The 21,567-nt window shown below is 36.3% G+C and overlaps 1 protein-coding gene and 1 pseudogene across 1 annotated transcript in view; one reads left to right on the forward strand and one right to left on the reverse strand.

Annotated features, from left to right (window-relative positions):
* RSRC1 (arginine and serine rich coiled-coil 1) overlaps positions 1 to 21,567 on the reverse strand; it is a 449,824-nt gene that overhangs the window by 312,909 nt on the left and 115,348 nt on the right. Inside the window, exon 5 of the mRNA XM_060011225.2 lies at positions 15,678 to 15,851. Within this exon, the coding sequence (XP_059867208.2) occupies positions 15,678 to 15,851 (174 nt within the window). The remainder of the gene's footprint in view (positions 1 to 15,677; positions 15,852 to 21,567) is intronic.
* LOC132423899 (large ribosomal subunit protein eL39-like) lies at positions 20,215 to 20,405 on the forward strand (annotated as a pseudogene).

Here is a 21,567-nt window from a genome sequence, read left to right on the forward strand (position 1 = left end):
GAGAAAGAACAGAAAAAAAACCCCAAAGTTAGCAGAAGGAAAGAAATCATAAAGATCACAGCAGAAATAAATGAAAAAGAAATGAAGAAAACAAGAGCAAAGATCAATAAAACTAAAAGCTGGTTCTTTGAGAAGATAAACAAAATTGATACACCATTAGACAGATGCATCAAGAAAAAAAGGGAGAAGACTCAAATCAATAGAATTAGAAATGAAAAAGGGGAAGAAACAACTGACACTGCAGAAATACAAAGGACAATGAGAGATTACTACAAAAAACTATATGCCAATAAAATGGAAAACCGGGAAGAAATGGACAAATTCTTAGAAATGCACAATCTTCCAAGACTGAACCAGGAAGAAATAGAAAATATGAACACAACAATCACAAGCACTGAAATTGAAATTGTGATTAAAAGTCTTCCAAAACACAAAAGCCAGGGGCAGGAGGAACCAAGATGGCGGAGTAGAAGAACGTGCTCTCACTCCATCTTGCGAGAACACCAGAGTCACAACTAGCTGCTGGGCAATCATCGATAGGAAGACACTGGAACTCACCAAAAAAGATACCCCACATCCAAAGACAAAGGAGAAGCCACAATGTGATGGTAGGAGGGGCGCAATCACAGTAAACTCAAATCCCATAACTGGTGGGTGGGTGACTCACAGACTGGATAACACTTATACCACAGAAGTCCACCCACTGGAGTGAAGGTTCTGAGCCCCACATCAGGCTTCCCAACCTGGGGGTCCGGAAACAAGAGGAGGAATTCCTAGAGAATCAGACGTTGAAGCCTAGTGGCAGTTGATTGCAGGACTTCGACAGGACTGGGGAAAACACAGATTCCACTCATGGAGGGCACACACAAAGTAGTGTACGCATCGGGACCCAGGGTAAGGAACAGTGAACACAGTGGAGACTGAATTATAATTACCTCCCGGTGTTGGAGGGTCTCTCGCAGAGGTGGGGGTTGGCAGTGGCTCACCGTGGGTACAAGGAAATTGGCAGCAGAAGTTCTGGGAAGCACTCCTTGGTGTGAGCCCTCCCAGAGTCTGCCATTAGTCCCAGCAAACAGCCCAGGTAGGCTCCAGTGTTGGGTTGCCTCAGGCCAAACAGCCAACAGGGAGGGAACCCAGCCCCACCCATCAGCAGTCAAGTGGCTTAAAGTTTTACTGAGCTCTACCCACCAGAGCAACACTCGGCTCTACCCACCACCAGTCCCTCCAATCAAGCCTCTTAGATAGCCTCATCCACCAGAGGGCAGACAGCAGAAGCAAGAAGAACTACAATCTTGCAGTCTGTGGAAAAAAAACCACATTCACAAAAATATAGACAAGATGAAAAGGCAGAGGGCTAAGTACCAGATGAAGGAACAAGATAAAACCCCAGAAAAACAACTAAATGAAGTGGAGATAGGAAACTTTCCAGAAAAAGAATTCAGAACAATGTAGTGAACATGAACCAGGACCTCCAAAAAAGAATGCAGGCAAAGATCAAGAAGATGCAAGAAATGTTTACCAAAGACCTAGAAGAATTAAAGAACAAACAAACAGAGATGAACAAGACAATAACTGAAATGAAAACTACACTAGAAAGAATCAATAGCAGAATAACTGAGGCAGAAGAACGGATAAGTGACCTGGAAGACAGAATGGTGGAATTCACTGCCACGGAACAGAATAAAGAAAAAAGAATGAAAAGAAAGGAAGACAGCCTAAGAGACCTCCGGGACAACATAAAATGCAACAACATTCGCATTACAGGGGTCCCAGAAGGAGAAGAGACAGAGAAAGGACCAGAGAAAATATTTGAAGAGATTATACTCGAAAACTTCAATAACATGGGAAAGGAAATAGCCACCCAAGTCCAGGAAGTGCAGCAAGTCCCATACAGGATAAACCCAAGGAGAAATATGCCGAGACACATAGTAATCAAACTGGCAAAAATTAAAGACAAAAAAAATTATTGAAAGCAGCAAGGGAAAACCAAAAAATAACATACAAGGGAACTCCCATAAGGTTAACAGCTGATTTCTCAGCAGAATCTCTACAAGCCAGAGGGAGTGGCATGATATACTTAAAGTGATGAAAGGGAAGAACCTACAGCAAAGAGTTCTCTACCAGGCAAGGATCTCATTCAGATTCAATGGAGAAATCAAAAGCTTTACAGACAAGCAAAAGATAAGAGAATTCAGAACTACCAAACCAGCTCTACAACAAATACTAAAGGAATTTCTCTAAGTGAGAAACAGAAAAGTAGAAAAGGCCTAAAAAAACAAACCCATAACAATGAAGAAAATGGTAATAGGAACATACATATATATAATTACCTTAAATGTGAATGGATTAAATGCTCCAACCAAAAGACACAGGCTCCCTGAATGGATACAAATATAAGACCCATATATATGCTGTCTACAAGAAACCCACTTTAGACCTAAGGACACATACAGACTGAAAGTGAGGGGACAGAAAAAGATATTCCATGCAAATGGAAACCAAAAGAAAGCTGGAGTAGCAATACTCATATCAGATAAAATAGATTTTTAAATAAAAGATGTTACAAGAGACAAGGAAAGACACTACATAATGATCAAGGAATCACTCCAAGAAGAAGATATAACAATTATAAATGTTTATGCACCAAACATACAAGCACCGCAATATATAAGGCACATGCAGACAACCATGAAAGGAGAAATTGACAGTAACACAATAATAGAGGGCGACTTTAACACCCCACTTACACCAATGGACAGATCATCCAAACAGAAAATTAATAAGCAAACACAAGCTTTAAATAACACAACAGACCATATAGATTTAATTGAAATTTATAGGACATTGCATCCAAAACCAGCACATTACACTTTTTTCTCAAGTGCACACGGAACATTCTCCAAGATAGAGCACGTCTTGGGTCACAAAACAAGCCTCAGTAAATGTAAGAAAATTGAAATCATATAAAACGTATTTTCTGATCACAATGCTATGACATTAGAAATCAATTACAGGGAAAAAAACCGTAAAAAACACAAACACATGGAGGCTAAACAATACATTACTAAATAATCAAGAGATCACTGAAGAACTCAAAGAGGAAATCAGAAAATACCTAGAGACAAATGACAACAAAAACACAACGATCCAAAACCTATGGGATGCAGCAAAACAATTCAAATAGGGAATTTTATAGCAGTACAAGCGTACCTCAAGAAAAAAGAAAAATCTCAAATAAACAATCTAAAATTATACCTAAAGGAACCAGAGAAAGAAGAACAAACAAAACCCAAAGCTAGCAGAAGGAAAGAAATCATAAAGATCAGAGCAGAAATAAATGAAATAGAAACAAAGAAAACAATAGCAAAGATCAATAAAACGAAAAGCTGGTTCTTTGAGAAGATAAACAAAATTGATAAATCATTAGCCAGACTCATCAAGAAAAAGAGGGAGAGGACTCAAGTCAATAAAATTAGAAATGAAAAAGGAGAAGTTACAACAGACACCGCAGAAATACAAAGCATCCTAAGAGACCACTACAAGCAACGCTATGCCAATAAAATGGACAACAAACAAAAGTCCAACATATAAAAGTCGGGGACCAGATGGCTTCACAGATGAATTCTATCAAACATTTAAAGAGCTAACACCCATCCATCTCAAACTCTTCCAAAAAACTGCAGAGGAAGGAACACTCCCAAACTCATTCTATGAGGCCACCATCACCCTGATACCAAAAACAGACAAAGATGTCACAAACAAAGAAAACTACAGGCCAATATCACTGATGAACACAGATGCAAAACTCCTCAATAAAATACTACCAAACAGAATCCAACAGCACATTAAAAGGATCATACACCATGATCAAGTGGGATTTATCCCAGGAATGCAAGAATTCTTCAACATACGCAAATCAATCAATGTGATACACCATGTTAACCAACTGAAGGAGAAAAACCATATGATCACCTCAATAGATGCAGAAAAAGCTTCTGACAAAATTCAACATCCATTTATGATAAAAACCCTCCAAAAAGTAGGCATAGAGGGAACTTATCTCAACATAATAAAGGCCATATATGACAAACACACAGCTAACATCATCCTCAATGGTGAAAAACTGAAACCATTTCCACTAAGATCAGGAACAAGACAAGGTTGCCCACTCTCACCACTATTATTCAACACAGTTTTGGAAGGTTTAGCCATAGAAATCAAAGAAGAAAAAAACATAAAAGGAATACAAATCAGAAAAGAAGAAGTAAAACTGTCACTGTTTTCAGATGACATGATACTACACATAGAATATCCTAAATATGCTACCAGAACACTACTAGCGCTAATCAAAGAATTTGGTAAAGTAGCAGGATACAAAATTAAAGTACAGAAATCTCTTGCATTCCTACACATTAATGATGAAAAATCTAAAAGTGAAATTAAGAAAACACTCCCATTTACCATTGCAACAAAAAGAATAAAATATCTAGGAATACCTACCTAAGGAGACAAAAGACCTGTATGCAGAAAATTATAAGACACTGATGAAGGAAATTAAGGATGATACAAATAGATGGAGAGATATACCATGTTCTTGGATTGGAAGAATCAACATTGTGAAAATGACTATCCTACCTAAAGCAATCTACAGATACAATGCAATCCCTATCAAACTACCAATGGCATTTTTCACAGAACTAGAACAAAAAATTTCACAATTTGTATGGAAACACAAAAGACCCCGAATAGCCAACGCAGTTTTGAGAAAGAAAAACAGAACTGGAGGAATCAGGCTTCAGGACTTCAGACTACACTACAAAGCTACAGTAATCAAGACAGTATGGTACTGGCACAAAAACAGACATATAGATCAATGGAACAGGATAGAAAGCCCAGAGATAAACCCACACACATATGGTCACCTTATCTTTGATAAAGGAGGCAAGAATATACAGTGTAGAAAAGACAGCCTCTTCAGTAAGTGGTGCTGGGGAAACTGAACAGGTACATGTAAAGGAATGAAATTAGAACACTCCCTAACACCATACACAAAAATAAACTCAAAATGGATTAAAGACCTAAATGTAAGGCTAGACACTATAAAACTCTTAGAGGAAAACATAGGCAGAACACTCTATGACATAAATCACCACAAGATCCTTTTTCACCCACCTCCTAGAGAAAGGGAAATAAAAACAAAAATAAACAAATGGGACCTAATGAAACTTAAAAGCTTTTGCACAACAAAGGAAACCATAAACAAGACGAAAAGACAACCCTCCAAATGGGAGAAAATACTTGCAAATGAAGAAACTGACAAAGGATTTATCTCCAAAATTTACAAGCAGCTCATGCAGCTCAATATCAAAAAAAAAAAGATAATAACCCAATCCAAAAATGCGCAGAAGACCTAAATACACGTTTCTCCAAAGAAGATATACAGATTGCCAACAAACATGAATGAAGGCTCAACATCATTAATCATTAGAGAAATGCAAATCAAAACTACAATGAGGTATAACTTCACACCAGTCAGAATGGCCATCATCAAAAAATCTAGAAACAAGAAATGCTGGAGAGGGTGTGGAGCAAAGGGAACCCTCTTGCACTGTTGGTGGGAATGTAAATTGATACAGCCACTATCGAAAACAGTATGGAGGTTCCTTAAAAAACTAAAAATAGAACTACCATACGACCCAGCAATCCCACTCCTGGGCATATACCCAGAGAAAACAATAATTCAAAAAGAGTCATGTAGGGTTCCCCTGGTGGTGCAGTGGTTGAGAGTCCGCCTGCTGATGCAGGGGACACGGGTTCATGCCCCGATCCAGGAAGATCCCACATGATGCGGAGCAGCTGGGCCCGTGATCCATGGCCGCTGAGCCTGAGCGTCTGGAGCCTGTGCTCCGCAACGGGAGAGGCCACAACAGTGAGAGGCCCGCGTACCACAAAAAAAAAAAAAAAAAAAAAAAAAAAAGAGTCATGTACCACAATGTTCATTGCAGCTCTATTTACAATATCCAGGACATGGAAGCAAGTTAAGTGTCCATCAACCTATGAATGGATAAAGAAGATGGGGCACATATATACAATGGAATATTACCCAGCCATAAAAAGAGATGAAATTGAGCTATCTGTAGTGAGGTGGATGGACCTAGAGTCTGTCATACAGAGTGAAGTTAGTCAGAAAGAGAAAAACAAATACTGTATGTTAACACATATATATGGAATCTAAAAAACAAAAAGAAAATGGCAATGAAGAACCTGGGGCAAGACGGCAGTAAAGACACAGACCTACTAGAGAATGGAACTGAGGATACAGGGAGGGAGAAGGGTAAGCTGGCACAAAGTGAGAGAGTGGCATGGACATATATACACTATCAAATGTAAAACAGCTAGTCGGAAGCAGCCACATAGCACAGGAAGATCAGCTCGGTACTTTGTGACCACCTAGGGGTGGGATAGGGAGGGTGGAAGGGAGGGAGACACAAGAGGGAAGAGGTATGGGGATATATGTATATGTATAACTGATTCACTTTGTTATAAAGCAGAAACTAACACACCATTGTAAAGCAATTATACTGTAATAAAGATGTTAAAAAAAATAAACTGTAGTCTAGGGACTTTGATAGAAGTGATGTGTTTATGTGTGTGCACATGCACAGTTATACCAGGCATGGAGTAGTAGGAAAAAAGGAGGTTATTTTCCTAATACCCAAAATTCAATTTTACCATTTTTAAATGCTTAAAAGCTGCATTTTGTTACCTAGAAACAACTTCTAAAACGATTACTTATTCATACATTCTACAAATATTTCAGTACTTGTTATGATCCAAGAAAATATAAATACAATGTTGAATACAACAGACACGGTATGAATATGTGTAATCTGGCAATTATGAAATTTTATACAAAGCTCTCTTTTATTACAAAGCTCTCGTTCAGATTAGGTGTAGATACTATGAGTGCTAACTGCAGAACTATTTAGCACACTCATGAGGGGCAGGAAATACTTCATAAAGGATGTGACCTCTAAAATGAGCCCAAAACATCAACAGAACTGTCAGGAGAGGTAGGGAAGAAAGAGTTTTTAAGGCTGAGGGAATATTTCTTTAAAAAGGCACAAAAGTAAGAAAAAAGAATGACAGCTGAGAAACTGGTAATCACGGGAATCAATAATTAAATTTGTGTTATTCAAAAAAAATAGAATCACTACCATGTATTGAAATCCTACTACATAGTACTAGCCTCTTACACACACTGCTTCTAATCTTTACAGCTTTTCAACTATCATTATCCTAATTTTACAGAAGAAATTTAAGGCTTAACAAGAATAACTTGCCCTTGTCAGGAAAAAATTTTAAATGAGATGAGATGACCAAATAAGATGATTGGATGTTTTGTCTAGGGTGCATTTCCAAGTTATCTCCACTTTTCTGCTTTTCCTCATCTGACATATTTTTAAATTCCACAAATTATCAATAATTGATAGCAATGCAAACGTTTACTTTCCATAGATATGAAAAAGAATTTTTCCAGTGGAGTTATAACTGATTTCCCTCCCCACGTGGAAGAAGCCAATTTTGAATCAATTAAGCAAGTTTGTGTCCAGTATTCCTGGTGGCCTATGTATGTGTCTGTTCTTTGGATTCTCCTTGAGCTCCATGTAACATCTTACTGGGTTCCCTCATTAATTAATGAGCTAACAGCTTTGGCATAGGTTTATGTACATGTTTATGAGTCATGATTTTACCTTTTTAAAACATTATCCTTTAATATCTCCAAAGCAAAATAAGTCAGAATTTGAAGGTTTGTGTGGATTCTGCATGGTTCCAAAGACAAAGTTCTTCCATCCCATACAACTCACTACTTCTCTCCTTTTAATCTTGAATGGTAATGCCAACATAATTTTTGTAATACCTCTTGTAAGGGGTCTCACCAAATTTTTGATAGTCCATGGGATAAAACTTACTAAAAAGTCCAGCTTGTGGCTACTTTCACTCTTACTAATTCATACAACCATAATTCATCAGCTTCTTGTGGAATGAAAAAGGAAAATAAAAGTACCTTCTCTCATTCCAAGTCTTTTTACAGTCAGGCAACCACAAAAAAGAAAGAATGAACCTACAATTCATGCCATTTATTACTCTATCAGGCATAATTCAAGTCAAATTCCATTGGGCAAAGTCTGGGATAATTAAAAGTACTAATATAATGAATAAGAGAAAGGTGGTGACCTGGGGGAGAACTTATGAAACCCTTGTCTCCTGCTTTTGTTGATTATTCTTTTTGTTATGATGGATTCCCTGTCTTGACCTCATCTTTTCTTTTTTTTTTTTTACGGTACGAGGGCCTCTCACCGTCACGGCCCCTCCCGTTGCGGAGCACAGGCTCCGGAGGCGCAGGCCCAGCGGCCATGGCCCACGGGCCCAGCCACTCCGCGGCATGCAGGATCCTCCTGGACTGGGGCACAAACCCGCGTCCCCTGCATCGGCAGGCGGACTCCCAACCACTGCGCCACCAGGGAAGCCCTGACCTCACCTTTTTGAAAAATAACAGATTGTTTCTGTTAAACAAAACTAATAGCTAGTGACAAATACCCAAACCCATATAATGGAAACTGGGTGGTAAATTTCACTGTAATATAAAATACCCAACAACATAATAAGCCACTGTTATGGTATTCATTCAATTCACAAGGAAATTGTAAAACCTTTAATTTAAAAAGATGGTTTAAAGATGGTTTAAAGATGGTTTTGTTTACCTGCTTAACAAAATTGACAGTACGAAGCTTCTTTCACATGTTACAATGCCATGTGTTAAAGGTATATTTCCTTCGAACCAAACATTTACCCTTCGCCACTGGTGAAAGGCAACAAGATCTCTTTACAGAGTCTCGTCTTTTTCAATAAATTTTGCATGAAAACATGTTATCCTGGCACGAAGTTGCCTGCTGTCACATTCGAAGTGTAATAAATGTTTAATGAAAACAACACCACACAGCTTGGTGTCAGACAACAGCTATCACACAGCCCTGCTTTGATCGAAACAGACACTTAAAAGGAGTTCTAAGCACACTCGGCACCACAGAACTCTATAACCTATATGCAAATAGGGGTAAATTAGCATAAATGATTTCCTGCTGCATAAAGAAATAAGAGGTAAAGAAAAATATGACAGCATCTAAGAGTATGGAACTGCTGTCAAACTCAGAGTCCAGCATTCCCAAACCACTTCCAACACCTTCTGCCAAGCACTAGGTAGGAAAAATGGGCTATAACTATAGCCCATATTAGCATGGGCTATAACTGAAGCCCAAGTTGACTGCTATCCCAGTGGCTTCTATACATATTTTCAAAAAGACTTAAGACAAATGATTTAGTGAGAGTCACATTTAAGAAATTCTATTTAAGACTTCCCTGGCGGTCCAGTGGTTAAGACTCCACACTTCCAATGCAGGGGGCATGGGTTCAATCCCTGGTTGGGGAAATTCCACATGCCATGTGATGTGGCCAAAAAAATTTTTTAATTCTGTTTAAATGCATTCCCCTCCAATTACCTACTAAAAAGCACTCCTTCAGTTGTCAAAATTTGTATCCAGAGGGAAATTCTTGACCTCTCTCTAAAAGTACAAAGCTTCAGAAAGTTATATAAAGGAAATGAGGAAGATAAGTATAAACGACGCAAGTGTTTGGGCAAAATATTCCAGAAGTCTTGATGGGCACATTTCTGCGTACAACATCCACCTACTGAAAAGCTAATAAGAATATAATAAAAGTGAAAACCTTTCACAGTAGCACATCATAGGGGAGAATAGGCTATGGAATACTAAATTAGGTTCCTGATGAATCCTAAAGTTACTCAAACTAAGAAAGCATTTTACTAGGCAATAACTGCTTTAAACCAAACTTTCCGGGCTGGTGGTTTAAATCATGGTTGAAAATAAAGTTAAATCAGGGACTTCCCTGGTGGTCCAGTGGTAAAGAATCCACCTTCCAATGCAGGGGACGCAGGTTCAATCCCTGGTCAGGGAACTAAGATTCCACATGCCGCGGGGCAACTAAGCCCGCATGTCACAACTACTGAGCCCGCATGCCTCAACTAGAGAGTCCACGTGCCACAAACTACAGAGCCCAGGCACTCTGGAGCCTGTGTGCCACAACTAGAGAGAGAAAACCCGCACGCCACAACTAGAGAGAAGCCTGCGCGCCACAACTAGAGAGAAGCCCGTGTGCCGCAAGGAAGAGCCTGCGCGCCCTAACAAAAAGATCCCGCACACCGCAACCCGCGTGCCACGGTGAAGACCCGACGCAGCCAAAAATAGAATAAATAAATATTTTAAAAATAATAATAAAGTTAAATCAAATCCATCCAAATTCTACCCTTAAGGATGGCACTATGATTTAAAATCAATAGTAGAATGTCACTGGTGGCACTGACATTTACTCACAACTAATTTTTCAAGGAAGTTCATAAAATGTTTTATAGTGGATGACTATACTTTTTGGAATTTTATTAAAATGTTTCTAAAGAAGGCTCAGTAAGATACTAATCCACAGAAGACTCAAAAGGGGTGTACAATGTTCACAATCATCAAACCAAGTTGTAATTATGAGATGCCATGACAAGTTTCATATTTCTGATTTTTGACTCTCAATAAAAGCTTGCTTAAAATGATGTTGTTAATGTCCAGTTTCAATTTAATAACTCTAGTATTAATAAAATTTGTTTTCATATTGCAAAGACATGTCCTCAGAAAAGAAATATAATTATCTAATGATACACTGAATATTTGTTCTAAAAATTTGGGGGGGAAACTAATAAAAACAAACAAAATCTGTATCAGTATTTTAAAAATTAAATATTCTTAGAAACCAAATTTTATAAATGTAAAACATTAAAAATTAAAATCATTAAACCTTTTTGATAAAATCTAAGACAAGGTTTGGTCGGTGTCTTTCTTATATTAATCTTTCACTCAGTGTTGTAAGGAAAGGCACCTTTTAATCCCTACAAACTCCTGATATCCTTCTAGTTTATATTAGGCCTCCCTTATTCAGCAAAATTATAAAATAAATAGATCAACTTATAACATTATAGACAAATCCTAATTATAATCATTCAAATGTTCCAGGAATTTCCAGAACTTGTACTTAATTAGCTGCTATTTTAAAAAGGTTTTTCAGAATTGCCTAATTTTATATCTTTTTTCTCAAAAGGCTAATAAAAAAAGCTCTTCCTTATTATTAGGCTCATAAATTCCTGCTTGAGCATTTCTTCCTCTCCTGCTTTTATTTTTCCCAATTTATAAAATATTCCCTTACCATTATTGTACTTACTCTCCTTGCTTTATATTTCATAAATGTATGCTTTATGTTCTAACAATATTTATAAATATTGATATTTTCAAACTGGTTTGATAAAAACAAAGATTGTTATATATAAAGAAACAGAATCACATGAGTTTTTATTTTCTCTTATGCGAGGAAGCATCTAGGTTATTTAGCACAAGCTAAAATATCTGTCATTGAGTCACACAATCACAATGAACTAATACGTCTAAGTCTAAATTCAATCATTTGTGAATCTTTTTTCCTTTCTCTCCACCTACACGTGTTCTTAAAAAAAATAATAAAAATTTCAAAAGATCCAATAAAACCATCACAAAAATACATTTAATTAAGGTCTAGAAATTTTTTGTCGTTTTATTAAATATAATTAAAACTAATTCTAAATAAACAGATTAAATGCTGACGTGGGAAAGTAAGGAAGAGAAAGGAAGAAAAGAAGGAATCAGTCTTTTACTAATGACAGATTTCTGACCCGATCAGAGAAAACAAGGCACAGAAAATTCTTTCTGTTTTCCTTAGCTATTTTCCAGGAAAGTTTAAGCAATAGCATATCACTTGATCTCAAACACTATATATCATCATCAATAATCATGGATTACTACAGAAATAAACATAGTGTACTATTAAGAGTCAAGATGCTGTTGTCAGTGAACCTGAATTAGAAAACTAACTCTGCCACTTATTTACAAGCCCTATGATCACAAGTGTTCATTTGTATAAATGGGAAAATAAAAGCACCTATTTCACTAGGTTATTATGAAAATTAAATAAGATAATACATAATGCTTAGCAAAATTTCTGATACCTAGAAAATATATTTAAATGTTAGATGCTTATTATTATGTCCACTGTAAGTAAAGCATTTTGTTCATACCTTATGTAGACCTGATCATAAAATTACTCTACTTGAGATTTCACTGGCTTCTCACTACCTTTAGAATTAACTCTCTCCTTAGCATAACATATACTCCAATAATCACCTCTCATCATTATTCCTCTTCTTCTCTAAACTAATCCCCATGAGACTTCAGTTTCTCAAATACGACATACCCACCTTGCTTTCCTCCAAGTATTTCCACATGGAGTTCATTTTGCATGCACCCTTCTTTCCCATCTCTTCCTTCCTTCAGTGTAGAAACATCGCTTCTTCTGAGAGCCCGTCCCTAACATGCTGACTAATCTAGCTCAACCAGCTTAAAGTTCATGAAAATATCTTGCAACCAAAATGTGTCAAGACTGAGGATGAAACCCAATGTGCTGAGACTGTCCTGTTGGAACAATAAAAAGGGCGCAGGTCTGCTTACCTCCGAACTTTTTCTTATATTAGCAATAAATGTACTCAATTGTTTAAGCCATATGTTGACAAACTACAAACCCATGGGCAAATATAGCCAGCTGCCCATTTTTGTAAATAAAGTATAAAACTTTACTGGAATACAGTCATGCCACTCATTTAGTATTATCTATGGCTGCTTTCATGCTAAAAGGGCAGAGTTCAGTAGTTGGCAACAGAGACATATGGCCAAGAAAGCCTAATTTATTTACTACCTAGCTCTTCACAAAAAGTTTGCTGCTCTTGGTTTAAGCTAGTTTAGTTAGGTTTTGTTACTTATAGCCAAAAGTACCCTAACACATAACAGTTAGTTTCCTACAGAAACATTCATCTGATTTTACTGTAATTACTTATATATCTTCCCTTCTATATATGCTTATTTTGCCACCTGCATGAAATCTCCAAGTAAGACTAGCCTGCCGTTATGTCCCCATTACCTAACATATACTTGACAAATAGAAGGCATTCAAGTATTGTTGACTGAACAAGTGAACAAATGAATGAATGAGCATATCTGATCAATACCCAATAAATATTTATGAAAAACTACCATGTACATTAGGTACGCTGAGTAATACAAAAGAGTATAAGACCCATGCTCTGCCCTGAATGGCTTAAAGATCAGGTTTAGGAAATAAACATGTAAGCTGTAAAAAATATATATAAGTTATTTCTGGAGCAAAACGGGGTGTATCTGTCATATATAAATACTACCATATTAAATGTATACATCAACCCCCCCCAATCCTGATTTCAGATCATACTAAATGGTATGAATTCATGTGGCCTTAGCACTAATCAGAAGGGAGGGCACATTGACATAACACCACCCTGTACTATGGTCCACTAAAACCATGAAGATGACTAAATCAGGCTACTCACAGCTTTTTGGCATCAGTACTCATGGCCCTTCAACTGACACTTCTTGTTTTGACCTTGTTCATTGCCTTTGTTGAGATTTAAGAAATAATGACAAATACAACATTATTATCTTGTGAACCTGTCATCTAGTAATCAGTCCCTTGAACAAAATCAGCTCTGAGTGATGGCAGAATCTAACCTGTAAAGCTGGTGCCAACCTTCAAAATTAATGTCACCATATGGAACCCTTTCCTGAAGCCACCCGACCTCCCTTTTGATTCATGCTCTCATTTTTCCAACCTTTAAAATACCCCAAATAATGCTTTATGTAATATCAACTTCACACAACTGTGTAAATATTATTCTAAAAAGTAAAACTTGGTGAAGTAGAAAGCAAAGATTTAACGACCAGTAAAAATCATAGTCATTTCAGATAGTCGTGTAATATCTAAAGTGTAAACCAAAAGGAGGAGGAAAAAAAGAACAAGGAGCACAGATTTCCTTGACTGATGTAATTTATTCATCCTCTTAGTCCATGTTTTCTTAGAAAACCTACTCTACATCTTCTCTTCAACTATCATCCTCCTGACTTTCTCCCTTTATCAACAGATTTCCCCCATATCCTCTCTGATCCTCACTCCATTCTACCAACTCTGGGTAAGTCAGGTTCCCTAAATTTACAGGCAGATATCCAACTCTATCTCCTCTCCTATAACATTCAACAGTCCTTAAAACTAGAAAAAGAACTCAGAATTTTTCAGGACCACAACTGCTCAATGTACATTAATGGCTATGGGGTGATCAGGGAAAGAAAGTCACACAATCATGTTACACTCTCCCAAAATCCACCACAAATTTATCATTTCAAAGAATATGTAAAAGCCAACAATCCAGGCAGTTTTATATAATATCACTGTAAACCTGGATTAAAAAATAAACACACAGACAACTGTGAAAAAGAGAGGGATGAGAAGAGCCCCATAACCTTTAATAAACTTAATTCTTCATAGAATCAAGATCTCAAGGAACCATATCCAAAATCTTGGTAAGCTCTTCAATTTAACACTGAAAAGTGATACACTAAAGATAAACACTTCTGTATTGAAGTATTAGAGTGAACATATATAGGGTGTTGAAAGACTAACAAAAGAGGATAAATTCTAAGATGTTCTAAACACTTCATAGAATAAAAGATCCCAATGTCGGTTTGGAATAAAACAAACAAGAAGCTGTAATTTAAGCCAGGGGTCCCCAACCACCACCCCAACCACTGATACCGGTCTGCGGCCTGTTAGGAACCAGGTTGCACAGCAGGAGGTGAGTGGTGGGCAAGCTAGCGAAGCTTCAGCTGCTGCTCTCCATCGCTCCCCATGGCTCGCATTACCACCTGAACCATCCCCCCAGCCTCACCACCACACACCCGTCCATGGAAAAATTGTCTTCAACAAAACTGGTCCCTGGTGACAAAAAGGTTGGGGACCACAGATTTAAGTTACTAAACAAGATTTTATTTCACTTTAACATCTTCTAATTAAATAAACTGTTTTAAATGGACTTCAACCTCCAAACAGACAAAACTAGAATAACTGTTTCAATGATATCAATTCCAGAAAAAATAAATTCTGGGTCCCATATGCATATACACTCATCTAACACGTACATGTACCTTAATATAGACCAAGTCCTCATTCTACACTGAAAGAGGTCTAACCAACAGTAAATCACGTGGTTCCCTCCCTTCGTTCCATCTTTATCCTTTTCCCCTAACAGTTTTACAATAAGCTAACAGACATCTTTAATTGTAAGTAGTCTTCAAATTTTAAATATTGTATTCATGATAAAGAACATGGAGCTTTCCTAACAAATTATGTAAATTTTCCTTTACTAACATACTAAGTTTTGAAAGTGCTATTTGTTTCTAAGATTTGTTTTGTAAATATTAAATGAAAACAGGAATAGAAAGGAAGCACAGTAAAAATCTGAGGTAACTATTCTGATTTATCCTTTCTTTATTCTCTACTATATTCTCCTATTTTTTCCATCTTAGAAAAACCTCAGAAGATGAAAATTTAGTTTGATTATTGCTATGGAATCACGGAGTCATCACTGCTTTAGATCTGCTTCAACTTACCCACGTTTGATGCTGTGTAATTCCTTGTCCTTGCCTTTATCCTTTTCCTTTTCTCTTTTCTCCTTATCTCTGCCTTTACGTCGTTCTCTATCCCGAGACCGACTACGTGTTCTTCTGTGACTGGACCTTTCACTGCTTCGACTACGGGAACGTGGACGTGGTCTTGATCGGGACCTACAGTAAGTAGATTTCATTATATACGTTTAGTGTACATTTTGTATTATGAAATAAAAACATCCTTAAAAATTGTCTGAAAGAAAAGGATTTAGTTTTAGTTAAGGACTCAGTTAAATAACTGTTTGAAGCAAGCATGTAAAGATGATTCTTTATGAATAAGTACTCTGTTAAATGACATGAGGGAAACATATGTGTCAGCTTTACAGGAATATAAGGTTTAGTGTTTGTTTAATCAAAAAAGTCTTAAAGTTCAAATCAAATCTTCATTACTCAAATCTCCTCAAGATAATATAACAAATCTAAATGTATATTCTAATCTGCAAGGATTAGGGTCTTCCCTATCCCTACAATCTCTACCTTCTATATTGATTCTACCTAATTTCCTATTTCTAATTGTTAGAATAAAACTATTCCTCTACTCTACTATAATCCAGCTATTCTTTGCATAAAATGAAGGACAGTATTAGGATATATTATGTGCTTTTACAAAGTAAAGATTTTTAGGGGCTTCCCTGGTGGCACGGTGGTTGGGAGTCTGCCTGCCGATGCAGGAGACATGGGCTCGTGCCCCGGTCTGGGAGGATCCCACATGCCGCGGAGCGGCCAGGCCCGTGAGCCATGGCCACTGAGCCTGCGCGTCCAGAGCCTGTGCTCTGCAGTGGGAGAGGCCACAATGGTGAGAGGCCCATGTACCGCAAAAAAAAAAAAAAAAAAAAGATTTTTAGCTCCTACCTTACAGTATTGACAAGAAAGCCTCTACCAGACGATGATCCTATAGAAACTATAAAAAAACAACTAACTGAAGTCACTGAATAGTGACCAAAAAGAAGGCACTAACCTTAAAAAGGAACAAAATCTTACTATATACATATGCTGTTGATTTATTTAATGTAATTTCAAGCAATTAGATTATGAACCAAAAATGATGAGCAATGCCAACACTTGGAAAAAAGAAACAGCAGTAAGAAAGTTTCCCATTTTATCAGTTGCTTTTCTGAGGACAAGCCTAAGTCTGTGCCATGCAGGAGAGCTAAAACTCTAACAGAAAACTTTCAAATTTATGGCCTGAAAACCCAGAACAAAGACTCAAGGCAACCATCGCAAAATGAAAATGAAAGGGGAATCCTGGAAAAGAGTCAGTTAAAGGAGCCAAAAATTGTAGATGTAAACTCTATTCAAATCTCTGGCTGAACCCTACATCATGCATGTGAAGGGCAAACTCCAAATAGCTAAGGACGAAAGAACTGAACTAAAATTTCAACTGCCTGAAAGAGACTGAATTGTTGTAATTTTAATTCAACTAAGTTAATTCCCTGCTTTAAAAAAAAAGTAAACCAAAAAATCAATCTTCTTCAGAGGAATATAACAGAATCCAGAGTACTCAAAATATGACATTCACCATGTCCATGATAAAATACAAAATTACTAGGTATACAATGAAATATGAAAAATGTGAGAAAAGATAGTCTATACTGAACAACCCTGAGATGAGCCAGATGTTGGAGTTAGCAGGCAAGGATTTTAAAGTAGTAAGTATAACTATGCTTGTAATGAATATAATGTTAAGAAATTTTAGAAGACAAACTAGAAGTAAAAAAAAAAATTCTGTAACTGAAAAGTACAATATCTGAAATTACCATTATGCTAAAAGAGATCTGAAGCAGATTGGTAGCAACAGAGGGGAAAAAAATCTGTGTACTTGAAAACAGATAAATCAAACTTTTCCCATCTGAAGAACTAAGAGGAAAAAAAGATTGTTAAAGGAAAATAAAAACAGATCCTATAAGATCTGTGTGACAACATTCAAGTGTCTAACATGTTTATTTAAACTCATAAGTAGAGAAAATAATGAGATAGAAATCAATTTCTTTTTAAGTGGTGGTCAAAATTTCCCCAAATTTAGTGAACAAAAAATGTACAGATTCTATAACTTTAGTTAACTCCAAAATAAAAATATGAAGACCATGATTAGTAAATCCATAGTCAAGCTGATGAAAACTAAAGATAAAGCGAAATCTTGAAAGTGTTCAGAGAAAAAATGGACACATTACATACAAAAGAACAATGACATGAATTACTGCTGGCTTCTCATAAGAAACAATGACGATCAGAAGACAGTGGAACAAAATTCTTAACATGGTGAAAGAAAAAAAAAAATCAACCCAGAATGTTATACCCAGCAAAAATAAGTGTTCTACTTACAAAAATAAGTGTTCTACTTACTTCTGTTTTCTTGAGGGATATTTTTGCTGGGTATAAAATTCTGGGTTGATTTTTTTTTTCTTTCACCATGTTAAGAATTTTGTTCCACTGTCTTCTGATCGTCATTGTTTCTTATGAGAAGCCAGCAGTAATTCATGTCATTGTTCTTTTGTATGTAATGTGTCCATTTTTTCTCTGAACACTTTCAAGATTTCGCTTTATCTTTAGTTTTCATCAGCTTGACTATGGTATTAATAGTCACGGTCTTCCTAACACCATACACAAAAATAAACTCAAAATGGATTAAAGACCTAAATGTAAGGCCAGACACTATAAAACTCTTAGAGGAAAACATAGGCAGAACACTCTATGACATAAATCAGAGCAAGATCCTTTTTGACCTACCTCCTAGAGAAATGGAAATAAAAGCAAAAATAAAGAAATGGGACCTAATGAAACTTAAAAGCTTTTGCACAGCAAAGGAAACCATAAACAAGACAAAAAGACAACCCTCAGAATGGGACAAAATATTTGCAAATGAAGCAACTGACAACGGATTAATCTCCAAAATATACAAGCAGCTCATGTAGCTCAATATCAAAAAAACAAACAACCCAATCCAAAAATGGGCAGAAGACCTAAATAGACATTTCTCTAAAGAAGATATACAGATTACCAACAAACACATGAAATGATGCTCAACGTCACTAATTATTAGAGAAGCAAATCAAAACTACAATGAGGTATCATCTCACACCAGTCAGAATGGCCATCATCAAAAAATCTACAAACAATAAATGCTGGAGAGGGTATGGAGAAAAGGGAACCCTCTTGCACTGTTGGTGGGAATGTAAATTGATAGAGCCACTATGGAGAACAGTATGGAGGTTCCTTAAAAAACTAAAAATAGAACTACCATACGACCCAGCAATCCCACTACTGGGCATATACCCTGAGAAAACCATAATTCAAAGAGTCATGTACCACAATGTTCATTGCAGCTCTATTTACAATAGCCAGGACATGGAAGCAACCTAAGTGTCCATCGACAGATGAATGGATAAAGAAGATGTGGCACATACATACAATGGAATATTACTTAGCTATAAAAAAAAATGAAATTGAGTTATTTGTAGTGAGGTGGATGGACCTAGAGTCTGTCATACAGAGTGAAGTAAGTCAGAAAGAGAAAAACAAATACCATATGTTAACACATATATATGGAATCTAATAAAAAAAACAAAAAATGGTTCTCATGAACCTAGAGTCAGTACAGGAATAAAGATGCCAACATAGAGAATGGACTTGAGGACACGGGGAGGGAGAAGGGTAAGCTGGGGCGAAGTGAGAGAGTAGAATTGACATACAAACACTACCAAATGTAAAATAGATAGCTAGTGGGAAGCAGCTGCATAGCATGGGGAGATCAGCTTGGTGCTTTGTGACCACCTAGAGGGGTGGGATAGGGAGGATGGGAAGGAGATGCAAGAGGGAGGGGATATGGGGATATATGTGTACATGTAGCTGATTCACTTTGTTATACAGCAGAAACTAACACAACATTGTAAAGCAATTATACTCCAATAAAGATGTTAAAAAAAAAGTAAATCAAAGACCTTTTTGAGATAAAGGAAAAGTAAAACATAGTCATCAATAGTTAATAATATGCATTAAAGTACGTACTAAAGTAAGTTTTTCAGGCTAAAGAGAATGATAAATGATGGAAACTTGGACCTTTAGAAAGGAAATGAAGGCCACTAGAAATGGTAAATATATGGGTAAATATAAAAAATGACTTCCCTTTAGTTAAAATACATATGTACTTAAAGTAAAAATTACAGTATTTTACTGTAGGGTTTATAATGAAAGTGGATATAGTACATATAATCTCTACAGAATAAAGTATGGAGCACGTAATTAACCTACACAGTTAGAAAGCTTTTACACTTCATGTGAACAGTGAAACAGTAACTCTAAGTACACTGAAACATACTTAAAGTACTGAATCGTAAGGGCATATATGTAATCCTTACAGTAGCCTCTTAAAGGAAAAAAAAGAAATGAAATGCAAAGAAATATAGCTAAAAAGTCAAAAGATGAACTAAAAGAAAATTCTTAAAAATATTCATTAATCCAAAAGGAGGCTGGAAAGGCTCACATGTCTTCTCAGAAGACTTTCAGGATTGAGCAATTCCTGGCCAAGAAACAAAAGTAGAATTGTCCTATTCCCCAATGGATTCAGATGAAAACAAGTAATAAATCGAGTACACCTCCACAATGAGACACTGGAGAAGAACCAAGCTGGGTCTAAATCACACAAGAGATGGCACAAATATTTATGCTGTATGAAAGTCACTTACATCTTACCCTATCACTCTGAAAGCATACACTACTATCTGGACAGTTGGGTGCGTTTTATTGGGAAAATGATTTTTCTCTTTGTTTCTCTGTTTCTGCTCTAGTAGGTTGGTCCAGTAATAAATATGTGAGATCTTTTGTTTGAGAAGGGGAAAAAAAGCCAAAGCCTGTCCAAATAAATTAAAAAGCAACACACAACTATAAGCTATCTACAAGATATGCACTTTAAATATAGACACAGATTGAAAGTAAATGGCTAAAATTAGATATATCATGTAAACAAAAATGGCTGGAATGAATATATTAATATCAAATAAAGTATCATCCTAGACACTCAGAAACTAGGAGTATTACCCCAAATAAAAATGGATACTTCATGATGATCAAAGGGTCAGTTCAAAAGTAGAAATCATACAAAATCTTTATCGGGCCACAATAGAGTTAAATTAGAATTCAGTAACAATAAAACATACAGAAAAAAAACCAAAAGTGTAGAAATTAAATAATACACTTCTTAATAAATCATGAGTACAGTAAGAAATCACAAAAAAATTAGAAAATATTTTGAACTGAAAGGCAATAAAAATATAGCATATTTGAATTTGTGTGATGTAACTAATGCAATGCTTAGAGGGAAATTTATAGCTTTAGATGTTTATATTAGAAAAGAAGAAAAGTCTAAAACCAATTACCTAAGGTTCCATCTTAAGAAGCTAGACTAAGAAGAGCAAAGTATATCCAAAGTAAGTAGAAGAAAGGAAACATTAAAGAGCAAAAATCAATGGAATAGAAAGCAATAAAGAAAATTAACAAAGCCAAAACCTGGTTCCACAAGAATATCAACAAATTTGGTAAATCCCCAGCTAGACTGATCAAGCAAAAAAGAAAACAGCAAACACAAATTACCTAAGTAAATAAAGCCTGTGGATAAAGAGATCACATAAAGTAGTCCTGGGTACTTAGGACATATGTAGGGCCTGAAGAGAATTATATGGATTTCACTGGTAGTATGTTCTGTCTTCTTTCATCCTTAGCTGGTTCATTCAGTGAGTGAAGAGCAATACTGTATCATTAGATCACAAACTTTTTTTTTAATATGCGATTTTGAGAAGTTACAATATTTATTGCTAGGAATGTCAACATGGGTTTATTA

The sequence above is a fragment of the Delphinus delphis genome, chromosome 4 (genome assembly GCF_949987515.2).
Source record: "Delphinus delphis chromosome 4, mDelDel1.2, whole genome shotgun sequence".
NCBI classification, from domain to species: domain Eukaryota; kingdom Metazoa; phylum Chordata; class Mammalia; order Artiodactyla; family Delphinidae; genus Delphinus; species Delphinus delphis.